Source organism: Athene noctua, chromosome 13 (assembly GCF_965140245.1).
Source record: "Athene noctua chromosome 13, bAthNoc1.hap1.1, whole genome shotgun sequence".
Taxonomy (NCBI): domain Eukaryota; kingdom Metazoa; phylum Chordata; class Aves; order Strigiformes; family Strigidae; genus Athene; species Athene noctua.
In genome coordinates this window covers 22057241-22076096 of record NC_134049.1, presented here as the reverse complement: position 1 = coordinate 22076096, position 18856 = coordinate 22057241, and the positions used below count along the sequence as shown (strand labels likewise).

The 18856-nt window shown below is 40.7% G+C and overlaps 1 protein-coding gene across 2 annotated transcripts in view; it reads right to left on the bottom strand.

The window, feature by feature from the left end:
- NPTN (neuroplastin) overlaps positions 1-18856 on the bottom strand; it is a 58374-nt gene that overhangs the window by 13737 nt on the left and 25781 nt on the right. For both annotated transcript variants that reach the window (XM_074916690.1, XM_074916687.1), the window contains exons 3-5: positions 13551-13719; positions 9180-9274; positions 232-365 (exon numbers count right to left, since the gene is read on the bottom strand). In XM_074916690.1, coding sequence (XP_074772791.1) covers positions 232-365; positions 9180-9274; positions 13551-13719 — 398 coding nt within the window. The remainder of the gene's footprint in view (positions 1-231; positions 366-9179; positions 9275-13550; positions 13720-18856) is intronic.

Sequence of the window (18856 nt, the reverse complement as noted above, 5' to 3'; positions counted from 1 at the left end):
TAATTTTGCCCAGAAGCAATGCAGTGAGCAACTCGGTTATTTATATTGCCGTGTGAACAATTTTACACTCACTGCAGCTCCACTCACTAATGTATCAAACTTCTGAGGAACTGCATTTCACAAAGTTATACGGCACCCTAAATAATACATCCCTAAAACCAAGGTGCTTGTTTCCTTCCTTACTGGGGGTTTGGGCAAGTTAACACATGCCTGACAACCCAGTTTTCTTACCTCAAATACTCCATTGACCTTCTTGCGCCACACCCACTCAGGGTGTGGGAAGCCCACAGACTTGCAGTACATGAGTGCCTCCTGCCCCTCATTTTTATTTTCACTTCGCTTGTGACCAGTGATGTCAGGAGTAGCTACAAAACAAAAGAAAAAACTCCATGTTTACAAGCTGCTCATTAAAGAGAGAGTCATTTCAAGCTCTGAGAATCTGAACAGAAAATACGTGACAAGTTCCCTGGAAACTGCTCATTTCCCACACTGCGCCTATCTTACAGAGGAAAAATTGTGATGCCCACGTCTCTCCAAGCAGCACCTCGGCTGAAGATCTGCAAGAATGTCCTTCAGGCTTGGTTTGCCAGATAAACTGATGGACAAGAAGTCTCAACATCAGACTTGAGTCATCTACCAAAACCCCACAAAACTAAGATGGGCCCAGCCGTTCCCCAGTGCAGGAAGCTGAGAAACATCCACATCTCCCTCCCCACCGCTCAGGAGGCCCCTGCAGCACCCTCCACTTCGAAACAGAGCTGTCAGAGAGTCTGGTTACAACTTGCCCATCGCGTCAGGACTCTGAACTGATGCTGTCTTAACACGAATTTTTGAGAGCTGAATCAAGATATTCTTCCTTGCAGCAAGATGTTAGATTTGGTCCACAGACATGCTGTGACTTGTTACTCTTTATGTTTGTTACTTACGCCTTACAGTGACACTACTCCTGGGTAGCTGTAGCGCAGCAGAATAATTTCCTTTAGACCATACACAAATACACAGATTCTAAGGAGGGTTGCAGGTGAAGCTGGGCAACCACAAGCAAAACACATCCCTGAACATCAGCAGAGATCTTCTGCATCAATTTATAAATAACATTACTGCTGTTTGCCACGTTTGTCACAGGAGCCCGTTGCAGCTTAATACCTCATAAGAGATTACGATGGATCAATGCACTGCCCGAGCTGAACCTTCACTTAAGCAGATGGCTTTGGTGCTGCAGTGACCACCTTTAAAGCCCATTCGCTTTCTAGCTTGCTAATTATGTCACACATGGCCTGCTGTGTGATCACAGCATGGTGATCTGTTAATCCAGTCAAAGTCCAATCCGAGTGCTCCAGGAAGAGACCCCCTGGCACTGGAATTTATTACAAGGATCTATTCAAGGAGAGTTAGTTCCCTTTATCATTAGTAACCCCTACATACAGATATAAAGAGGGAGTACAGGTTTGTGACAGCTTATCTGCAGCTGCAAGCTGGAAGAATTAAGCAAATTTCACAGTTCTCACCAGTCGCAGTGAACAGAAACAAGCAAAACATCTTGTGCAACCAGAGAGCATCAGCTGAACCTGCTCTTCCCCAAAATTACATCGTAACTCTTTAGGAAAATGTTCAGCAAGTTTAAGTGCTAAAGGAATTATCATATTTCGAAGGCTTTTCAAATACAGAAAGCATCCCACGCCTTACCCCTGCAAGATTCTTTATGGACAGTAAAGCAGCAGATTGATAATGTTGTTAAGAGGCAGAATTAAAATAAACTTCTGAACAACACAAAAATCATGGTTGTTAAGAATACTTAAGGTACAGTGTTCCTTAGCATGTGTGTATTCACCTGAAAAGACACCATCAGGGGAGGCCGATCAACCCAGGCTTTTCTCAAAATGCCTATGTAAATTCAAACAGGATTTCCAACACACGTGCGAGCTCTGCACAAGTTCTGACCATTTGCTGTGTCAAGAAACATGCACTTGCTGCTTACAGAATTATTAACTCTAAGTTGCATTTTCTGAGGCATGATTTACTCCAACTCTGGAAGCACCAGAGTTGTCAGTACACACTGACAAGCTGAACAGATCCTCCATGCTGGATGCTGGGGCAGAGGCCAGTTCCTTAGCAGAGATACTGCCTGCCAGAAATGAAAACTAACTCCAGGGCTTGGTAGAACACTTAAGGAAGTGATGACATTTTAAAACTGTAGTATGTTAAGCATGTTCTCTTTTCTTTTTTTCCTCCTGTTTTTTAAACATCTTTTCAGCAAGGAGCTGAAAAAGAGCTCATTATCTAAGAAAAATACTATGCTTGTATCATCCCATAAGGAAGAAGGTAAAGGAAGTACTTGATCAAAGTCTGTAAGTATCCACACAGGCTTTGCTAACAACATTCAATATACATGATCATATAGTAAGACCAGTGGATGAAGCCAGACAAGTGCCGACTAATTGCGAGATGATGCTAACCATAAGCATGATATATAAGAACAAGGCACTAGGGGTTTTATTTATCCTTAAGAAAACTGACACCTAAACTGTATCTTTACACATCAAACATGAAAATACTTTGAGACATAAAACACGAACTGAATGAAGGCACCAGATCATAACAATTCACTGGCCCTGTGCAAAAAGAAGCTGTCAGGTATAGAAACTGAAGCAAGCTGGAAAGGAAAGAACATTCCATGCTGGCTAAGTGATCACACACCACCTGTGCCTACAAGGGGCAATAATACTTGGAGGAAATTCCGTTTTCAAGCTGAAGGTCTCCAAGCAGAAAATAAACCCACTTTAAGGTTGAGTGTGTTGCATTAAATCTTCAGGATACTAAGCACCAATATGCACTTGCAATGTCCTTTGAAAAGACTGTCTGCAGCCTCGAAGAGAAATATAACATTTATTCCAAGAGATGGTAGTTCAAGAAGAATTTCATTTAATCTTGTGAACTACCAAAAGGTGTCATTTCTTCCTTGCTAGGCTCGGAAAGTTCTCTTTTAGGCAGGAGTCAGTAAGCCCAGTGACTTCGCTGTGGTTTTTGCTTGAGGATAACATGCAGAGATCTCAGCCAACCTAAGGAAAACAAAAGGCCAGCACCAGCAGAGCACAAGAGACAGACTTAAGGTGGCAAGGCGACCGTCCCAAAACTGGCACTGACAGGCTGTCAAAAGCAATTGCAAATTACCCCCATTAGGAAAAGAAGAAATAGGATTCATCACCTTAAAGCTGAAGCCCCACACAGTCTCCATCTGTCAGCACTTAGTTTTTCATTGCCATCTACCAGCAGACAGCGAGTCAAAGCAGAACTTTGCAGGGGAAAAAGGTACAGTAAGTCAGCACTCTGCAGCTGGCCCACTTTTTCTACAAGGTTGCTGACATGTAGAAAGAAAGCAAGCAAGCTTTCTAGGACACCTTAACTTCTACTGCAGGGTGACCTAGTGTTCTCCTACAGCCAAGAGATAATTATATTTCTTTTAAGAAGAGGACATGTTCGCCGGGTTATCCAAATGAGAGCGTAAGTGACAAGAATACATTGTGCTCTTTCCTTGCTGGGCAGTTATGCAGCAGCCATTTCCAGCTCTACTAGGACAGGGACTATTTTTATATGTAGTTTGAGGGGAGCACTACATGGAATATTAATATTTCAGGGCATAATGCTAGCCAGTTTCAAGCTATAGCTGAGACATTAATCCAGTACTTATTCTACCAAACTGCTCGACGAATTGTGTTCAGCTGTACAAACTACAATTAAAATATCACTGTAACTGACCTCAGTCACAGATTTAGCAACAGAGCGATGTTTTCCTGTGAAGCTTTTCAAGTCAAGATTTTTCTTACACCATTCTGCTCCACTGCCAGTAACAGATAAAGCACAGAATAAAGCAGGTTTTGTTCAGAAAGGATTAGGATTTCACTTCAGCTTTCAAGCAGCAGAATCCACATCTCTGTTCAGATACAGTTGGCTGTGGAGACATGGGCACAACATGCTACGTCAGCTCCTGCATCAGCAAAATCAAGATAACGTCCCTGACAGAAGAAAGCAAGTTCTTTATTCTTACATTATGAAACAGGAAAAACAAATATTGAAGGTTTGTTTGGAACAGCATATGGAAGAGCAAAAAGAGGCAGGGCTAGTTTAAATTAATTGCTACCAAAAAATAATCAAAATACACACAGATTTAGCCATTCTTGACCCAAGTAAACTTCTGATAAGCATAATTCTTTTGGTAGCTTTAAACTGAATCACAACAGAAAGGGAGTTTGTGCCAGAGTAAACACCAGACCTCCATGCTGCAGGTACCAAAGAGGCACAAAATACACTGTGCAGCAACTTTCTGAATGGTGTGCTTTTAATACAGCCCCGAAGAGAGTTGGGTTTTTTTCTTGTTACAGGGCATACAATGTCATTTCTTCATATACAGGAGGTATTCAGCCCTTAATTTCCAGGTGTTTTCAAGATATTTTACTATCATTACTAAAAAGGAGCAAAGAACTAGTATGTGTAACACCTCCAAACCATGTCCCAGTTAACAAAAACCCTTCAAATTTTCCCATTAAAAGACAAAATTAAAGCAAGGGCAAAAGCACCTAAAAATATTCTTGAACATAAAAACTATTATGTCTTATGGTGACCTAGTAAAAAGGCTCTGGAAGATTTATTTCTCTGCATTATAATTCTAATCCTTGTCTACCTTTATAGCCTGCGCATAGAGCTAAGTCACCAAAAGGTACCACAAAAAGGGAGAATGTGACACGCATTTTCTGTGTAACACTTTGGATCAATTTCAGATGCAGTTGTACTAAGAGAATGCCTGATTTCATAATTAATTTCTGGTACAGCATTGTGAAACTGCAGCAGAGGTTTCTTAAGACAGACAGGAGTCAAGAAACCAGTATCTTCTGAGGCTGCTGAAATAACCACTCGTTTTCCAGCATCCTGCTTGGACTGGAGCCAGAGTGAAAGTGGAAGAGTAACAATCTGAGTCCAGGTATTGCATGTGAAACGAGCCTCTAGCTCAGCTGAAGTTCGGGGGTATAATAAGCATTTTTCAAAAGTAGTAAGTTTTATGTCTCTCAGAAGCAGCAAATGGGACCAGTCTGAGCACTTGCTATTGGAAAATCAATAGCAACTGGGGAGAATAGAAAAGGAAGGTGCAAAATGAGCCAGGGATATGAAGAGGGAAGTGAGAAGAATCCCCTTGATGACCTAACAGCAGAAAGGCCTCATAGGAAGAGGCGTTACAAAGCTCTACCTGTCCAGGTGCATGGAAAGAAGGGAGCCTTTGATGGGGAGGCAGGGCAGAGGGAACAGACACCCTCCATCAGTCACAATTCTTGCACTGCTTCCAGGCAGCCAGAGGGAACTGTAAGCATGTTCTTCCCCATCTGGTTCTCACTGCTGCTGCTCTGCACCAGACGATAGTTTGTGGAGTATTAGAAGACAAAAAGACAAACTTGTTTCCTCCTCCTCCCAAGATCTTGATAAGAGTAGAAAGGCTGCAGAGGCAGAATTCTTCAGAGTTGCTTCCCCCCCTTTTAATCTTCAAGTTTTCAGAGCTCCAGTATCACAACACCGCAAAAGCACTGCAGGTATTTCCACTGTGTGGCAACAGAGCAATTAAAACAAAGCCTACTTCCAGACAGGGAGCAAATAGCACACTGCATCTTGGCTCGTGCCTGGCAGGATCATCATCACTGCTCTGCTGAGAATAACCACATCGTACATCACGAGCTGGTTACCTGCAATGCTCTCAGCTGGCTGACTTCACTGCGAAAGCAAAGTGTGGGAGAAGGTCCCTATTTCAAGGCTGAATCTTCCCAATATCAGCATTTGCTCAGCCTGTTGTTTCAGGCCTAGAGCTGCACTCACGCAGTGCCCCTAACAGCTCTGAGACTTTGAGCAAGAATATTTGAAGTCTCCACCAGACACTTCATCCAAAAGCTGTATGAGGGAAGCCAGACTTAGGCCATTCCCAGGAATTCCCTGAGACTGACACTAAAACCCCAGTATTTTCAACTGCTGTTATACTACTGCCACACTAGTAATATTTTTACCAACAAAATCTGCTTTAAATATGCACGCACACCTAGCAATTCTAACAGTGGTGCTCATGCTTCTGCATTTTTATCTTCTTACATAGTACATGTAGAGAAATAGGCAACATTACATAAAAGGCAAATGGTACTGGTATATCCTGGATTACATCTGCTGCGAGGCATTTGTTAAAGTTGTTCACAAGTTGTCAGAAAGTCACTATTTTGGTCCACAAGCATTTTCATATTCAGAACCATCTTTTCTATGTGCATCGGCAGTTAAAAATTGCAATATAATTACAATTAGCAATTAAGCAGTTACATTTGTGCACAATTGCTTAACCACAAATACTGTGACAGGCCACACATGTAGGTAAGCATTAAATCAGGGCAGCTGCATGGTCAGACAAGATTCATGCATCACTGATACATCACATATTCCATGATTAACAACTAGGTAACATCTCTACACATGAAGTAGTATCAAAAAATCTGTTTGCTTTGAGAACCAGAACTGCTTTGGCAGAATGTGTTGGGTATTTACACCAAACTGCAGGAATGCCAGAGAATGCTTTCCTTTGCAAAGCAAAAAAAATAAAAAAAAAAAAGCATGTGTAGTCTTTGCAACTAGCATGGATATTATTCAGACATTTACATCCAAGAAAATATGTGCGATACCAATACCAGTTTAGCTATATGGCTCTTCCAGGAGCAGTAACTCAAATGAATAGTCTGATCAGAATGAATTTATGTACAGCACTAGAACCGCAAGGAGACCACCAAGTTCTCTAACTTGTGCTTTAAATGCAGTCTCAAGTTATTACTACACAAGTTTCCAAGTAACAGGAGTCAGGTAGGAAAGCCTCTTTTCAGTTCCAGTTTGCTTTGCAGAAGACTTGACAAGGTACTTCCCACTCTACGCAACCCCTGGTACTTCTCTCTGCCGAGGAGGAATCCGAGGCCCATCAGCCACCCTCGTGATGCTGTAAGGAGGAGCTGGAGAATTACTCCAGGGTTACTGAGCCCGGGAACTGTGACTGCAGCTGAACAAGCTGCGGGTCTAACACCTCCCAAGAGTGGTGCTGGGCTCATTAACTTTTACCTGATGACTACTCCTCTGTATTTATATGTAAATTACCTGTGAAAAGTTGTTAGTAGGATTAGTTATTATCCTCGCTCCGCCCTTTGTGCCAGTACTTCAGATATATTGACTTTTCTTTCTACAGTGTTAAATCCCAGGGCTCTGTAAAATATCTCTGCCAAGTTCTCTCGGTGTCCCACCCGGCACCAGACAGCAGAGGACCCCTAAAAAACTTTTCTAAAAGGCTTTTTGAGATTATACAGAGCTGGAAAAGGTCTTAAGCTATTACCAAAGTCAAATTTCCTGTCTCTGGAAGCGGTTTGTCACCCAAAGCAACCTAGAGAAGGTAGAAAGTACTTTAAATCTTCATTAAGATAATATTAGGAGATTTAGCAGATACAGCATAAGAGCAGGATGCTAAAAAAGCCCTCTAATCCAAGAAAAAATTCACACCTATGTACCTTGAACACCCAGAAGACAAGCTCACCAGAAGTACAACCCAAGTTTGAATTCAACTTGCTGTAAGCAAGGCAGTAATTATTTTTAGAGGTGCAGTCAGATTTTTTTTATCCTAGGCCAACAGGAACTTGTGGTGCATTTGCATGAGCACATATTTTAGATTTCCTTTCTCCTTGCAGAGATAGCTTCTGCACCAGATCTGGTTAAATACTGGATATATTTTGATCGGTTGTTTTATGCAAGATCATTGAAAAAAAAATCTTTTTAAATCGGCACAGGAAATCAGCAAGCTTTTCTTGGTACAAAAATCAGTCAGGATGATTATTTATATGGCAAAATTTTTCTTCCCCAAGAAACTCTTTGTACGGTTCAAAAGATGATGCTTTCCAGAAAGATGGCATTCAGGATAATACTGTGCATTTGTCATTTCACACAGACTGCTGAATTACTCCCACTTCCTCACTTCGGATTCAGGAACCTGACCATCAGCGTTCAGTGAGGCACCAGAAATCCCCAGGGAAGAGATCAGCTTTCAGCTTTCACTAAAGATCTCTGGTACTTAATTTAAACGGTAATGATCACAATATGGATCAGGATAGGCTGCATCACTGTGCAGGGATGCTAAGAAATAGTGTGAAGCATTTTCCTTCCCATGGTTGTAAGACTTTTTAATGGTTTTTTTTGTGTGTGCACTCATCTGCCTTTGACTAGCAAAGCTGCTACAACGCATCAGTTCTGTCTTACTGCAGCACATAAGGGGCAAACCACGGCTACTGCAAAGCAGTGGGTCAGTGATTTCCACAATTATTCAATGAGCAAAAAAACTGTACTGTGGCAGCATTTTGACACCGTATAAAATCCCATCATCCCCACTTTACCTCTATGTTGTACACCTAACAGAAGTGATGTCCTTTTGTTCAACAACTACAGTAAAACTCAGTGCACATCTTTCACATTTTGCAACTTCTAGCCATGATTTTAGGGTCCAAAAGATGTCAGAAGGCTACTAAAATGGACAATACATAAAAAAAGGTGCATGAATGTAGAAAAGCCCAATCTGGTGCAGAGCATCTGTCCTAACCAGAACCCAGGCTTTCCTGACAACTGAAATAGTCTCTGCAGACAAAACACAGTTCCAAGCTGCCACACATGAGATACTGGTTCTTACATTTTTCCTGTTCAGAACATACAAATTCAAAGTACACCGAATACATTCAGATGGCCTCATTTGCTGTGAAACAGGGAGGAAACCACAGCTGTCTCTGCATGAGCACAGACATATTCTAAAGCAATTTTTATCCTGCTGGACAGTCATGTTCTCTCGTGGCAGACAGATTTACCAAAGGAGCGCAGAAGCATGTGCAAGAAGGTGTTTTAGCACCCTCTGTACAGATCACAAGTGCAAAGGTCATACTCCTGTCTGTATCTGTGAGATCCTTCCCCTCGACTGGGTGCAAGACTTCCCCTGAAATTATAACCAAGGATTGGACACAGGCTCTATTTCACAAGGAAAGGCCTCTTGAGTTAACTCTCTTGTACAGACACTGAGCAAGATGGCAGAGGCAGTGAAAGCACTTCACTTTCAGGGAGAGGAAACAAAAACAAAACAAAAAGAGTACCTCTCACTTCTATAGTGGCGTTGGCTATAGGAGAGTTTGAAAACACAAACACGCACAAGTATTCCCCTGACTCTTCTGCTCTGGGCTTCAAAATCCTGTAGACAGGGAGAGAACACATGAGCCGTGGTAAGTACTGTGTTAGCAACCAAAAATGAGCAGGCTAGGAATTTATTCCCCCCCACCCCCCCCACCCCCCTTTAATCTTTTAACTGAATTCAGAGCTATTACTTGTTAATTCAAAGTAATGTTGTACAGATGAACCTACTTGAAATAAAGGATGTTGTTTGCCTGGAAGAAAGGTGAGCTCTACCCTGGAAAGTCAGTACCAATTTAGTTGAAGAGGCTGCATTTAGTTTAAAAGCAAAGAAGCCACCTGACACCGTTAGTTTGATGTAAGTCATCCACTAGCCCGTTAGGCAGATATCCCCTCCCACTGAGGGAGGAACAGGATTTGTATGTGCTAACTGCATTGAAAAAACCATACATGGTCAATTGGAAAGACAGACTACAAATACAATCAAGGCCGACACTGTCATCTCATAAGCCGTTTTCTTTTTTTCATAACAAACAGGAGACTGGTCCATTAACAGTTTTCTCCGATTCAGACTGGATGTGGAAAATCTGCAAAAGCTGGTCAACTCATGAAGGAAAACACCACATAGGAAACAGCTGCTACTTAAGAAATGCATTAACAACCAGTAAAGGGAAAAACAGATGCAAGCCAGCCAGAAGAAAGTCAGAGCCGCAACAAATGCAAAAAAAAAAAACCCAACCCCAAAACAGAAACCACAAAACCCACACAGAACAAAAACCCACCACCAAAACGAATTTACATTTGAGATGGTGCTAACTTCAAGTCCACCAGCTTTTGCTGTACTTTGAAAAGCTTTTGGATACAAATGTCTTAAAAGCTCTACACCGAAGTTCTTCAGATATTCACCTACAAAAGACATCTTAGATAGAGAAGCACAGGATGATGTGACGCATAATTTAGATCTCCACACAGCACAGAATAAGGTAGTTCTCCCCATCCCCCCCTCCTTTTACCGAAAGGCTTCTTGGCTTTTTTTAAAAACACATTAAGTAAACAGCATGCAGATGAACAGAAAGCCTGCAGAAGAGCACTGTAACAAAATAATTTAATTACACATGTAAACTGCTTAGACAGGTGGAAAAAGCTGCTGTTTAGCACAATACTTTGACTCAAGTCTTCAGTGTGTTTACAGCACTTATTTCCAGAGTCACTGGTGAAAGTCTATAGTTAGTCATAAAGTGAGTATCTGTCAGATAATAACATACCCACTTTTCAGAGTTAAAGATTATCTTAATGACATTTAGTATCAAACATCAAAGCGATAACTGTGTTTAAGCTGTAGGGAAGTAAATATCCTCAGGAGTACACAGCAACCCTGAAGCCTGCCGAAGCTGCTGGCAAAGGTGCAGTCCTGGCCTAGCTGCAATGGGCCAGACCCACCCAACTAAGCATTACTAAGCTATCCTAAGACCCTGCAATAGCCAGGGAAGGCAGAGAATACCCAAATTTCAGTTAACAGTATTTAGGACCTTGATAGTTAGATAATCATACTCTGATCACTGCTTTTTATCCACTACAGTCAATGCTTAAAAGAGAGGGGTGAAAGACACAGACATTGTATTCTTTCAGCTCTATGTAAGCTGCTTTTAAAAGTGTGAAACTATGGCAGCCCTACTGGAGTATTATAACCATAAATCACTAAAGCAAACGTAAGTTGATACAGCTGCAGTTTTATAGACAAACAAGCACATGAAACGAGTTTGCTCAGCCAACAAGTTCCCTCAGTCCTGCGGTTTTAGGAAGAGCCCAGCATTTTGTAGATGCAGACTTTTCAGCAGATGCAAAACCACCCAAGACACCATTTTCTTCTATTTAGCTCAGTAACCTGCTACTCAACTCAATTAACGATGAAGAATTCAGAAAGCATTCACTACTTTTCCCCTCTAAACTATGAATGTAGATTAGGGGACAGGTCTCCAGAATGAAAGCACAGGATGGCCAGAACCACTTCCAGGCACTTTCTGCTTGTAAAAGAATAAACTACAAATAATTCTTGCCCATTTTTAATTAAAATGGTGAACTAAAGACCTGTACTTAACTCTGAGCTTTCTGACTATAGCTGCCTTCCAGCAAGAGCAGCTACATCAAGACTTAATGAAGAATTAGGAAAGATATGTTAAACTTCTACTGTTGCCTGAAGCAGGACTTTTAAGGTATGTAGTTTAACTTACAAATTCTGAAGCATTCTGAATGGTAAACAACACTGAATTTTCGTGAACTAACTACATTTCACTAGCAAGATACAACATCTTGAAACATTTTTTATTTAAGAAAAATAAGTAGAATGCAAAAGATTAATCAATCATGTAAAAACTGCTGAACTTAAATAACCTCTTCTAACTACAACTACGTGGACATTGCTTTCATGAATTTGGTATTTCTGGATCTAAAAAATAAAATAACCAAATCAAGCTAGAAGTTAATGAACAGATCAAATGCAGTGTGACCACATGCAACAAAGAAATGCCACAGAAAGTCTGAAGCCACAAGATACAACAAAGCAGATTATAAATGAGCGGGAATTTGAGATCTACATTGCAAATACAAATTTTCCCAAATTCTCAAGCTGTCCTGTGATTGCACCATGCTCTACCAATCCTTCATTCACTGGGAACAAACTAATTGTCTTACAGTCTGCCCACCTTACTTCTTCCTTCTCCAGGATGTTAAAACTGAATGCAAATTTAATTCCTTTACTGAGGAATCTGAAAGGAAAAATCCAACCTAGCTTGGAACAGATTACAGAGAAGTCAACCTCAATACTGTAATCTTGATGCAAGATACCTTCTGTACCACTCAAGCTGGTGATTTTGGATAAGGCTGCTCATCAAGTTAATTGCTAGATAAGAAAGCAGAGCCTTAAAACTCAGATCCAGGATTAAACATTGTACTGAGGAAATAACAGGATGTAATTATGGAACTAATTTAGACTATTATTTTTAACTGCAAAACTGAACAGATAAAACAAAGCGAGCTAAAGTGGAAAACAAAAAGGAAAAACTTGAACACCTCTTTATCAGAATCAAACACAACTTCCATAATCCTGCAGATAAAAGGATGCTTTGCTAAGGAAATGAAAACCTTGCATATTTCTTAATCCTGTGCCAGTAAGCAACATTAGTGCAGTAAAGAGCCCATGGTGCTCTGCTAGAGAGAGAAAAAGGGCAGTTGAGTGTGTTTCCTTACTTTAGAGCAGAGATAAGGCACAGTAAACCAGATGCACTACAATATAGTGGGCCTTGCCCAGGCATAAGCACCTCTTTTTGACATAACAGTTGAGTAAGAGGGTTAGAAGTGGTCTAACGTCTCCAGTACGTTATCACTGGTGGTGTTAAAGACATTCCTTAAGTGATCTTCATCTTAGCTTAACACTGAAAGGAAAGTTGTATTTGCTATCCATTCTGGCATCAAGAGAAGAAAATGGAAGGGGGGGAAAAAACAAAACAAGAAAATTACACATACAAACCAGATTTTCATATGCTCTCATCAACTCCATGGCAAGAAAGCCCCATTTCAGGTATACAGAAACCCTCAAAGGATTTCCGTTCGGTGCAAGCTACAGTGAAACAAAAGAGGTGGCTGTACACATTCTGTTCTCCTTCACACCCTTAGATGGAAGGTAGAAACAAAGCCAGAGCATGCGCACATGGAACAGAGTAATGCTGAACATGTGGATGTACTGACAAATAAGAAGTGATACAGCTGTACTGGCTTAATCAAGATTTGGTGTAATTTCATAGTAGTGGTCTGACAACTCATCAGTAACAACTCAGACAACACCGTCTTTCATCTCCCAAGGCCAGAAAATGACTAAACCAGCTGATTTCAGTGATTTATGTACTGCATTTCCTTGCACAATAAAAACGCACAGCTGCAGATCCATCCTTATGTAGACATAAGGAAGACAGAGACTGCACAATATACTCAGAGGAAAAAACAACTAGACTATGTGTCTGTGCCTATGTCCATACATCATGCATACTCTAGAGAAGAACTAAATTAGTTTAGATTGAAAAGAGAAGTTTACAGAATGTTTTTGTTGACGTTATGTTTACATGAGCTAGTTGGGACAACTGGGGACAACACTTTTCCCAGAATTGTTCTTCTATTATGTGTACTTTTTGTGTGCTAATGCAGATCAACTCACTTTGTCTGACCACTGTGAAGCTGAACACCAGGGACCCTGGAGTCCCAACATCCCATCTATTCCAAAGCAGTGTGCCTACCAAGTTTGTCATTCACCAGCGTAACATGAAGATTATTCCAAAGAGACTTACTTGTATTCTGTAGTGTTTGAAGATTTTCTAGTGCCAGGGATCTCCTCTCCGTTCTTCACCCAGTAACTGGCAGAAAGGGGGCTGGGACTTGTGGTGAGGTTACACTGCAATGTGACGGCAGGACTGTACAGATGAATGACTACATCCTCACTGGCATTGATCCTGGGCTCTGAAACGAAGGACACATTAAATAGCAACAAATCTTCACTGGCAATTTTGCCCCACTAGCCTAAAATTCAAAGGGGAATCGGGAAGGGAAAAAGACTACACAAGGAATGTCACCGCACTAATTTGGGATACATCAAGAAAGTCACAGTAAGACAGCTGACCACTAGTGAAGGCAACACCTTATGGATCAACACCCCTACATGGAAAAAAGAGATTTAGTTTAGATTGGTCACTTTAATATTTAACATCACTACAGATTTCTGTGTAACACCATTAATCATCTTTTACACACTACTGACCATAATATGGGAAAACACTTGTCCTGCGACGATACATGAGAGATCAGCTGGTCCTTTGGAAGCAACTTCTTTCTGGCTATTACTTGGTTTCTCTACTTACACTGAGGTTTAAAACAAACCCATTTTCTATACAAAATAGCTCTCAAAGTTAGATAGTCTTCTGAATAGCATCTGTGGACTTCCCCCTACAAAAAGACTAACATCTACCTAAGGAAGATATCCCGTGCACACAAGATATTCCAAATAACACAACTTTCCTGATGTCTGAAATTCAAGCAAGCACCCAGTGTGAATAAGGCACAAATCTGATGAAGAATGGCTGAAAGAAGTCTTTAATGCTTAACGATAAGAAGTAAGAATACACACCAAGTTAAAATTAGAGTCAGGAACTATTTTGTTTCTAAAGTAACCTTAAACATAAACATTTACGCAGAAAAAAACCTGTGAGCCTCACTGCATAAACAGACCACAAGAGTTACATACTTTGCTGGTTGCATTAGGAACTAAACTAAGGCTGTTTCACTTTACAATCTTACCTGTTAATACCAGATACACATTTGGGGGGGGAAAGCCCTCCAGAAGTCATAAGATTAGTATGAGGGCACTGTCCTTACATTTGATAACCATGTTTTCTTAAGATCGTGCAGATAGCTATTACTCTCTAACAAAACAGGCTGATGAATTTTTAGAATAATCAGAGACAAGTTTCTTCCCGATCTTGGAAAAGAGACCTTTCTATTGAAGGTCTCATGGTTCACAGCTGGTTTCAAGTATTCTGAAAAAAAAAAAAAACAAACCAAAAAAACCCCCCAAAACTCAAACCCCAAAAAAGAAAAAAAAACCACCAAACCAAAACCCAACAAACCCTAACACAGGATGACAGAGCTTAAAGGAAATTTAAGAAATCTTGCTATTAGTCTTCAAAAAATATCCTCATTTAGTATTGGCTATAGTTACAGCTTGAACCAAAGGCCACTACTATAGCAGTAAACCTGCTGTGCGTTCTCTGTTTTTGATACATTTCCTTACTTTAAAGGGTGAAATTAATTCCAAAGCAGCTGTTGCCAGCTGCTCATTTCACCAACCACGCTCCTACAGCACCAACCTCTCTGAGCACAAGGGCTGCCTCCTCCACATTCTGGTCAGTGGCAAAGGGCAGGAGGGTGAGGAAGTCACTCACTAATGAATGTCTTTTGTGATTTTTGCCAAGTGAGCGAAGGATTTTTAATCCTGTAAATTTTGTTATGCTCTGTGGTAACATATTTGCAATATAAATTTAGTCATATCCATGCAGTCTTTTGGATATTCATCTGAAAAGCACTTGGACACAAATTATGAAACTGAAGAGGAGAAGTGGAAAATACCATCAGAAACGCTGCATTTTTCACTACATAAAACATTAATCTATCCAATAGTACAGTATTTAAGTTATTGCCCAGAGAGGTAGGTACAAAAAATATCTACCTACTAATGACCTGACAAAGCCATTTGACTCCTGTATATCCTTTTCCCCTTTCTTCAGCAGGCTGGCTACATAGCTTCTTTTCAAAGCTATTTAAAATCAGGACTATCATTTAACTGCAGAAAAACTGGTAGGTACTGTAGTAATGGAGGGGTTTTTTGACACTTTTCACAGACACTTTGCTCTTAACACACATTTTCAACTGTGTTTCTGCCTCATTTTTCCCATGCTGGGAATTTTAACCATGCAAGGATCTGTTTGGGTCTTATGAGGTACAAAATTGTTTTGTTAAAGCCATACCATTACTGGACAGCCCTACAGGCATCTCCATGCCCAAGAAAAAGCTTCTGTGCGCTCTCAGAAAAGCACTAACAGAGCTTTGGAAATACTTTTAGTATTGTTTGAAATAATAATTCAGTGTTAGAACACTTATCTACAGGAATAACTTTTGCTAGGATTCACTGATCGTACTGGAGGTTTTTTTAAACATTTTTCTTTGATGAAAACAGTGTCTTCAACTCTGTAGCCTGTGAAATAAATGCAGTGGTTTTCCTTTTAGGAGGACACTGGCAGGACAGGCTTCAGGGTGCTGTAACAGAGACTGCAACGCATCTAGCGAGCGCTGTTTTAACAGACGCCGATGCTCCTTGTGCTGCGCAGACACACAGCCTGAAGTGGTGATCAGCCTGCAGCGATCCTGGAAATGGAAAGCATACATGCTGTCATCAGAAACCACCACACAAGTGCCAGCAACAGGAAAAAGTCACCAAAAAACCATGAATCTAGTCCCTACAGAAACCAGGAAGTTAAAGACTTAATCCAGAAGGGGTTTGACAGTGGTAATCTTCTGGCTTTCATATTCTGTTGATAACAGAGTCTTCAGCCTCTAATACTGATGAACCTCAACATACAAAAAAAGCTTGCCTGGAGCTAATTCATACCTATTCTTACCTATGTTTCTGCTAAGCTGTGATGTCCAGAAAATATTTACAGCTGTCTCAAGCTTGCTTTGCTGGAGCTTGCTGCAGTCTTTTGTGTCTGACTTGCAACTTTTTTAAGTTTTAGGTTGAGAAAATGAAAGGCAACTGCAGTCTCATTTACATATTTAACCTGCATTTATGTCACTTCAATTTGTTTTTTTAAAAAAAAGAAAAAAAAAAAAAAGGAAAACAAATCAGGCAGTCTTAGCCTGATTTAATTCTAGAAGACAAGCTTCAAATGCAATACTACTGGGACAGTAACATCCAAAGAAAGATGTCCACTTAAAAAGAAAACTCTTCAGCATCTTGCTCTTTCACACATCATTTAAACTGCTTATTTCATGCAAGATCACATTTTAAAGTTAAACAAACAAGTCAACCAACCAAAAAAACCCCAACCATTAATAAATGAAACTGTTTATCCAAATTAGGAATGAGACAGGAACCAGATGTTAGTTCTTGGGTGCTAACGTGTAAAAATCAAGTTGTACTTGACCTCTCTGCATTCAAGTTCCAGTATCTGAAACAAGCTGTGATTTAAGGACAGTGAAGAGGTTGTGCTCTTTTGAAACATTTGATGTTCCCTTTCATTAATGTTGATGTCAAATAAGGCCAGCAGCAAAATGGCCACCATTAGCTGGAAACTCCTAACATTGTCGTCAGAAAATTCCTGTTTCAAAGATAAGTTGTGCTCATGCACACAACAGAGCAGCTGAGACGTTTTGGGCAGCTTCAGAGAAGATAGTCTCCACCTTCCAGGGACAGCTTGGAAACCTGCTTCCCACCCTCATCTCTGTTTCCAGCATGGTCACACAGGAGTTCGATGTCCAAGTGGTCTGTTCCCCAAGCAGTAGCTGGTCAGATCTCTTAACATACACAGTATTACAGAATATAAGCATTAAAGTATTTGGTTCAACATTTCCCCCTCCATGAGTAAAACACAAAAGCAGAAGAATTATCCTGGGCACAAGGCACTTAGCAATGAAGTCACGATACACACCCCAGAATTAGTAGCACCAGATGCAACAAGATGATGTTAACTGGGGAGGAAGATGAGAGGTTAAACTTCAATCCCTGGATCAGGTTAGTATCAGTGGCTTAAGAGAGGAAAAACCCCCTTTCCATATGGAGACATCTTGACAGTAATTCATTCCCAAATGACGACTTTTCATATGAAAAGGATTTTCTCCCTCAGTAGGTTACTAAAATTGACTGCACACAAAAAGAGAGAAGCACAGGACCACAAACTTGCCACACTCAAGAAAACTAAAGGTCTGAACAGGGGCAGAGGGGATTTCCAGGAAATATTACTCCCTAGAAGACAAATTTTTAAGCTTTGTCTTAAGGTAGTGTCATTTCCTGAAATTACACTTATGCAAGCAATCTACCCATCTGAGTCCTTTGGGACCTCAAAGGACAAAGGAGGAATCAAGCATTAGGACTGAAAGCTGGGGAGGTTTCAGCTGAACCACCCAATGCCACTTAAATTTTCAAGTCAATCCAAATCACTGGGGTTCACTGGCTATTTTTCCACATATATCACTGTAGTTTCCATTTTCCAGAGGTAAGTTCTCTGATCCAGCACTGCCAACTGCAGCACCACACCTTAGGGAGAGTTTAAGACTTTCTGGTTGGATTGGTGGGGGCTTTTTAGGGCATCCAAAAACATAACTGAGACATAATTACAGAGTTTGACATTTTTGTACCCAGACAAAACTCAAAGTGGTACATAAAAGATTTATTTATGCACAGAGCACAACAGCAAGGCAATACCTATTCTCTGCTCTTTGCCACCTTAGGACATTGGGAAATCACAGGGAACGCAAGTTCTCCTGTACCTCCATGCACCAGGCTCACGTTGCAGATTTAATTCACTCTACCCATAATTCATTAGAGATTTGCTTCGTCTGGTTAGCAAATGCAGGAGTTTTTCATCTTATGCAAAATAAAACAGAGTTTTTCTCTACTGACTCTGATGATACAAACTTCCAGACTTGGCTGGGACTGCTTTAGAAGCAAGCTGAACACTTTATTGTCTTGTAATAATAAAGAACAGAAAGTGATTTGGGGTCAACCATATTCTCTGCTTTTGAAAGCCTTTCTGCTGCCAGAAGTTGAATTCTCAGCCAAAAGTAATTTAGCTAAAGTTATTAGTTCAGTACCAGGGGGGAGTATATTCCCCTCCCTCCCTTCATAGGCTGGATTAAGAATAGCTGCATCGGCTCAGTGCTGCTGCATCAGAGAACTCATTAGGAAAACGGCGCTGTTCAGAAAGGAAAATAAACACCACGACTTCATGGAAAAATCTAAACATTTAAAGGTCACACATAACTGAAAGGGAAGGATTTGTACAGAAGCATATATGCAAGCAAAACCATGTAAGAAGGCATTCAGAGG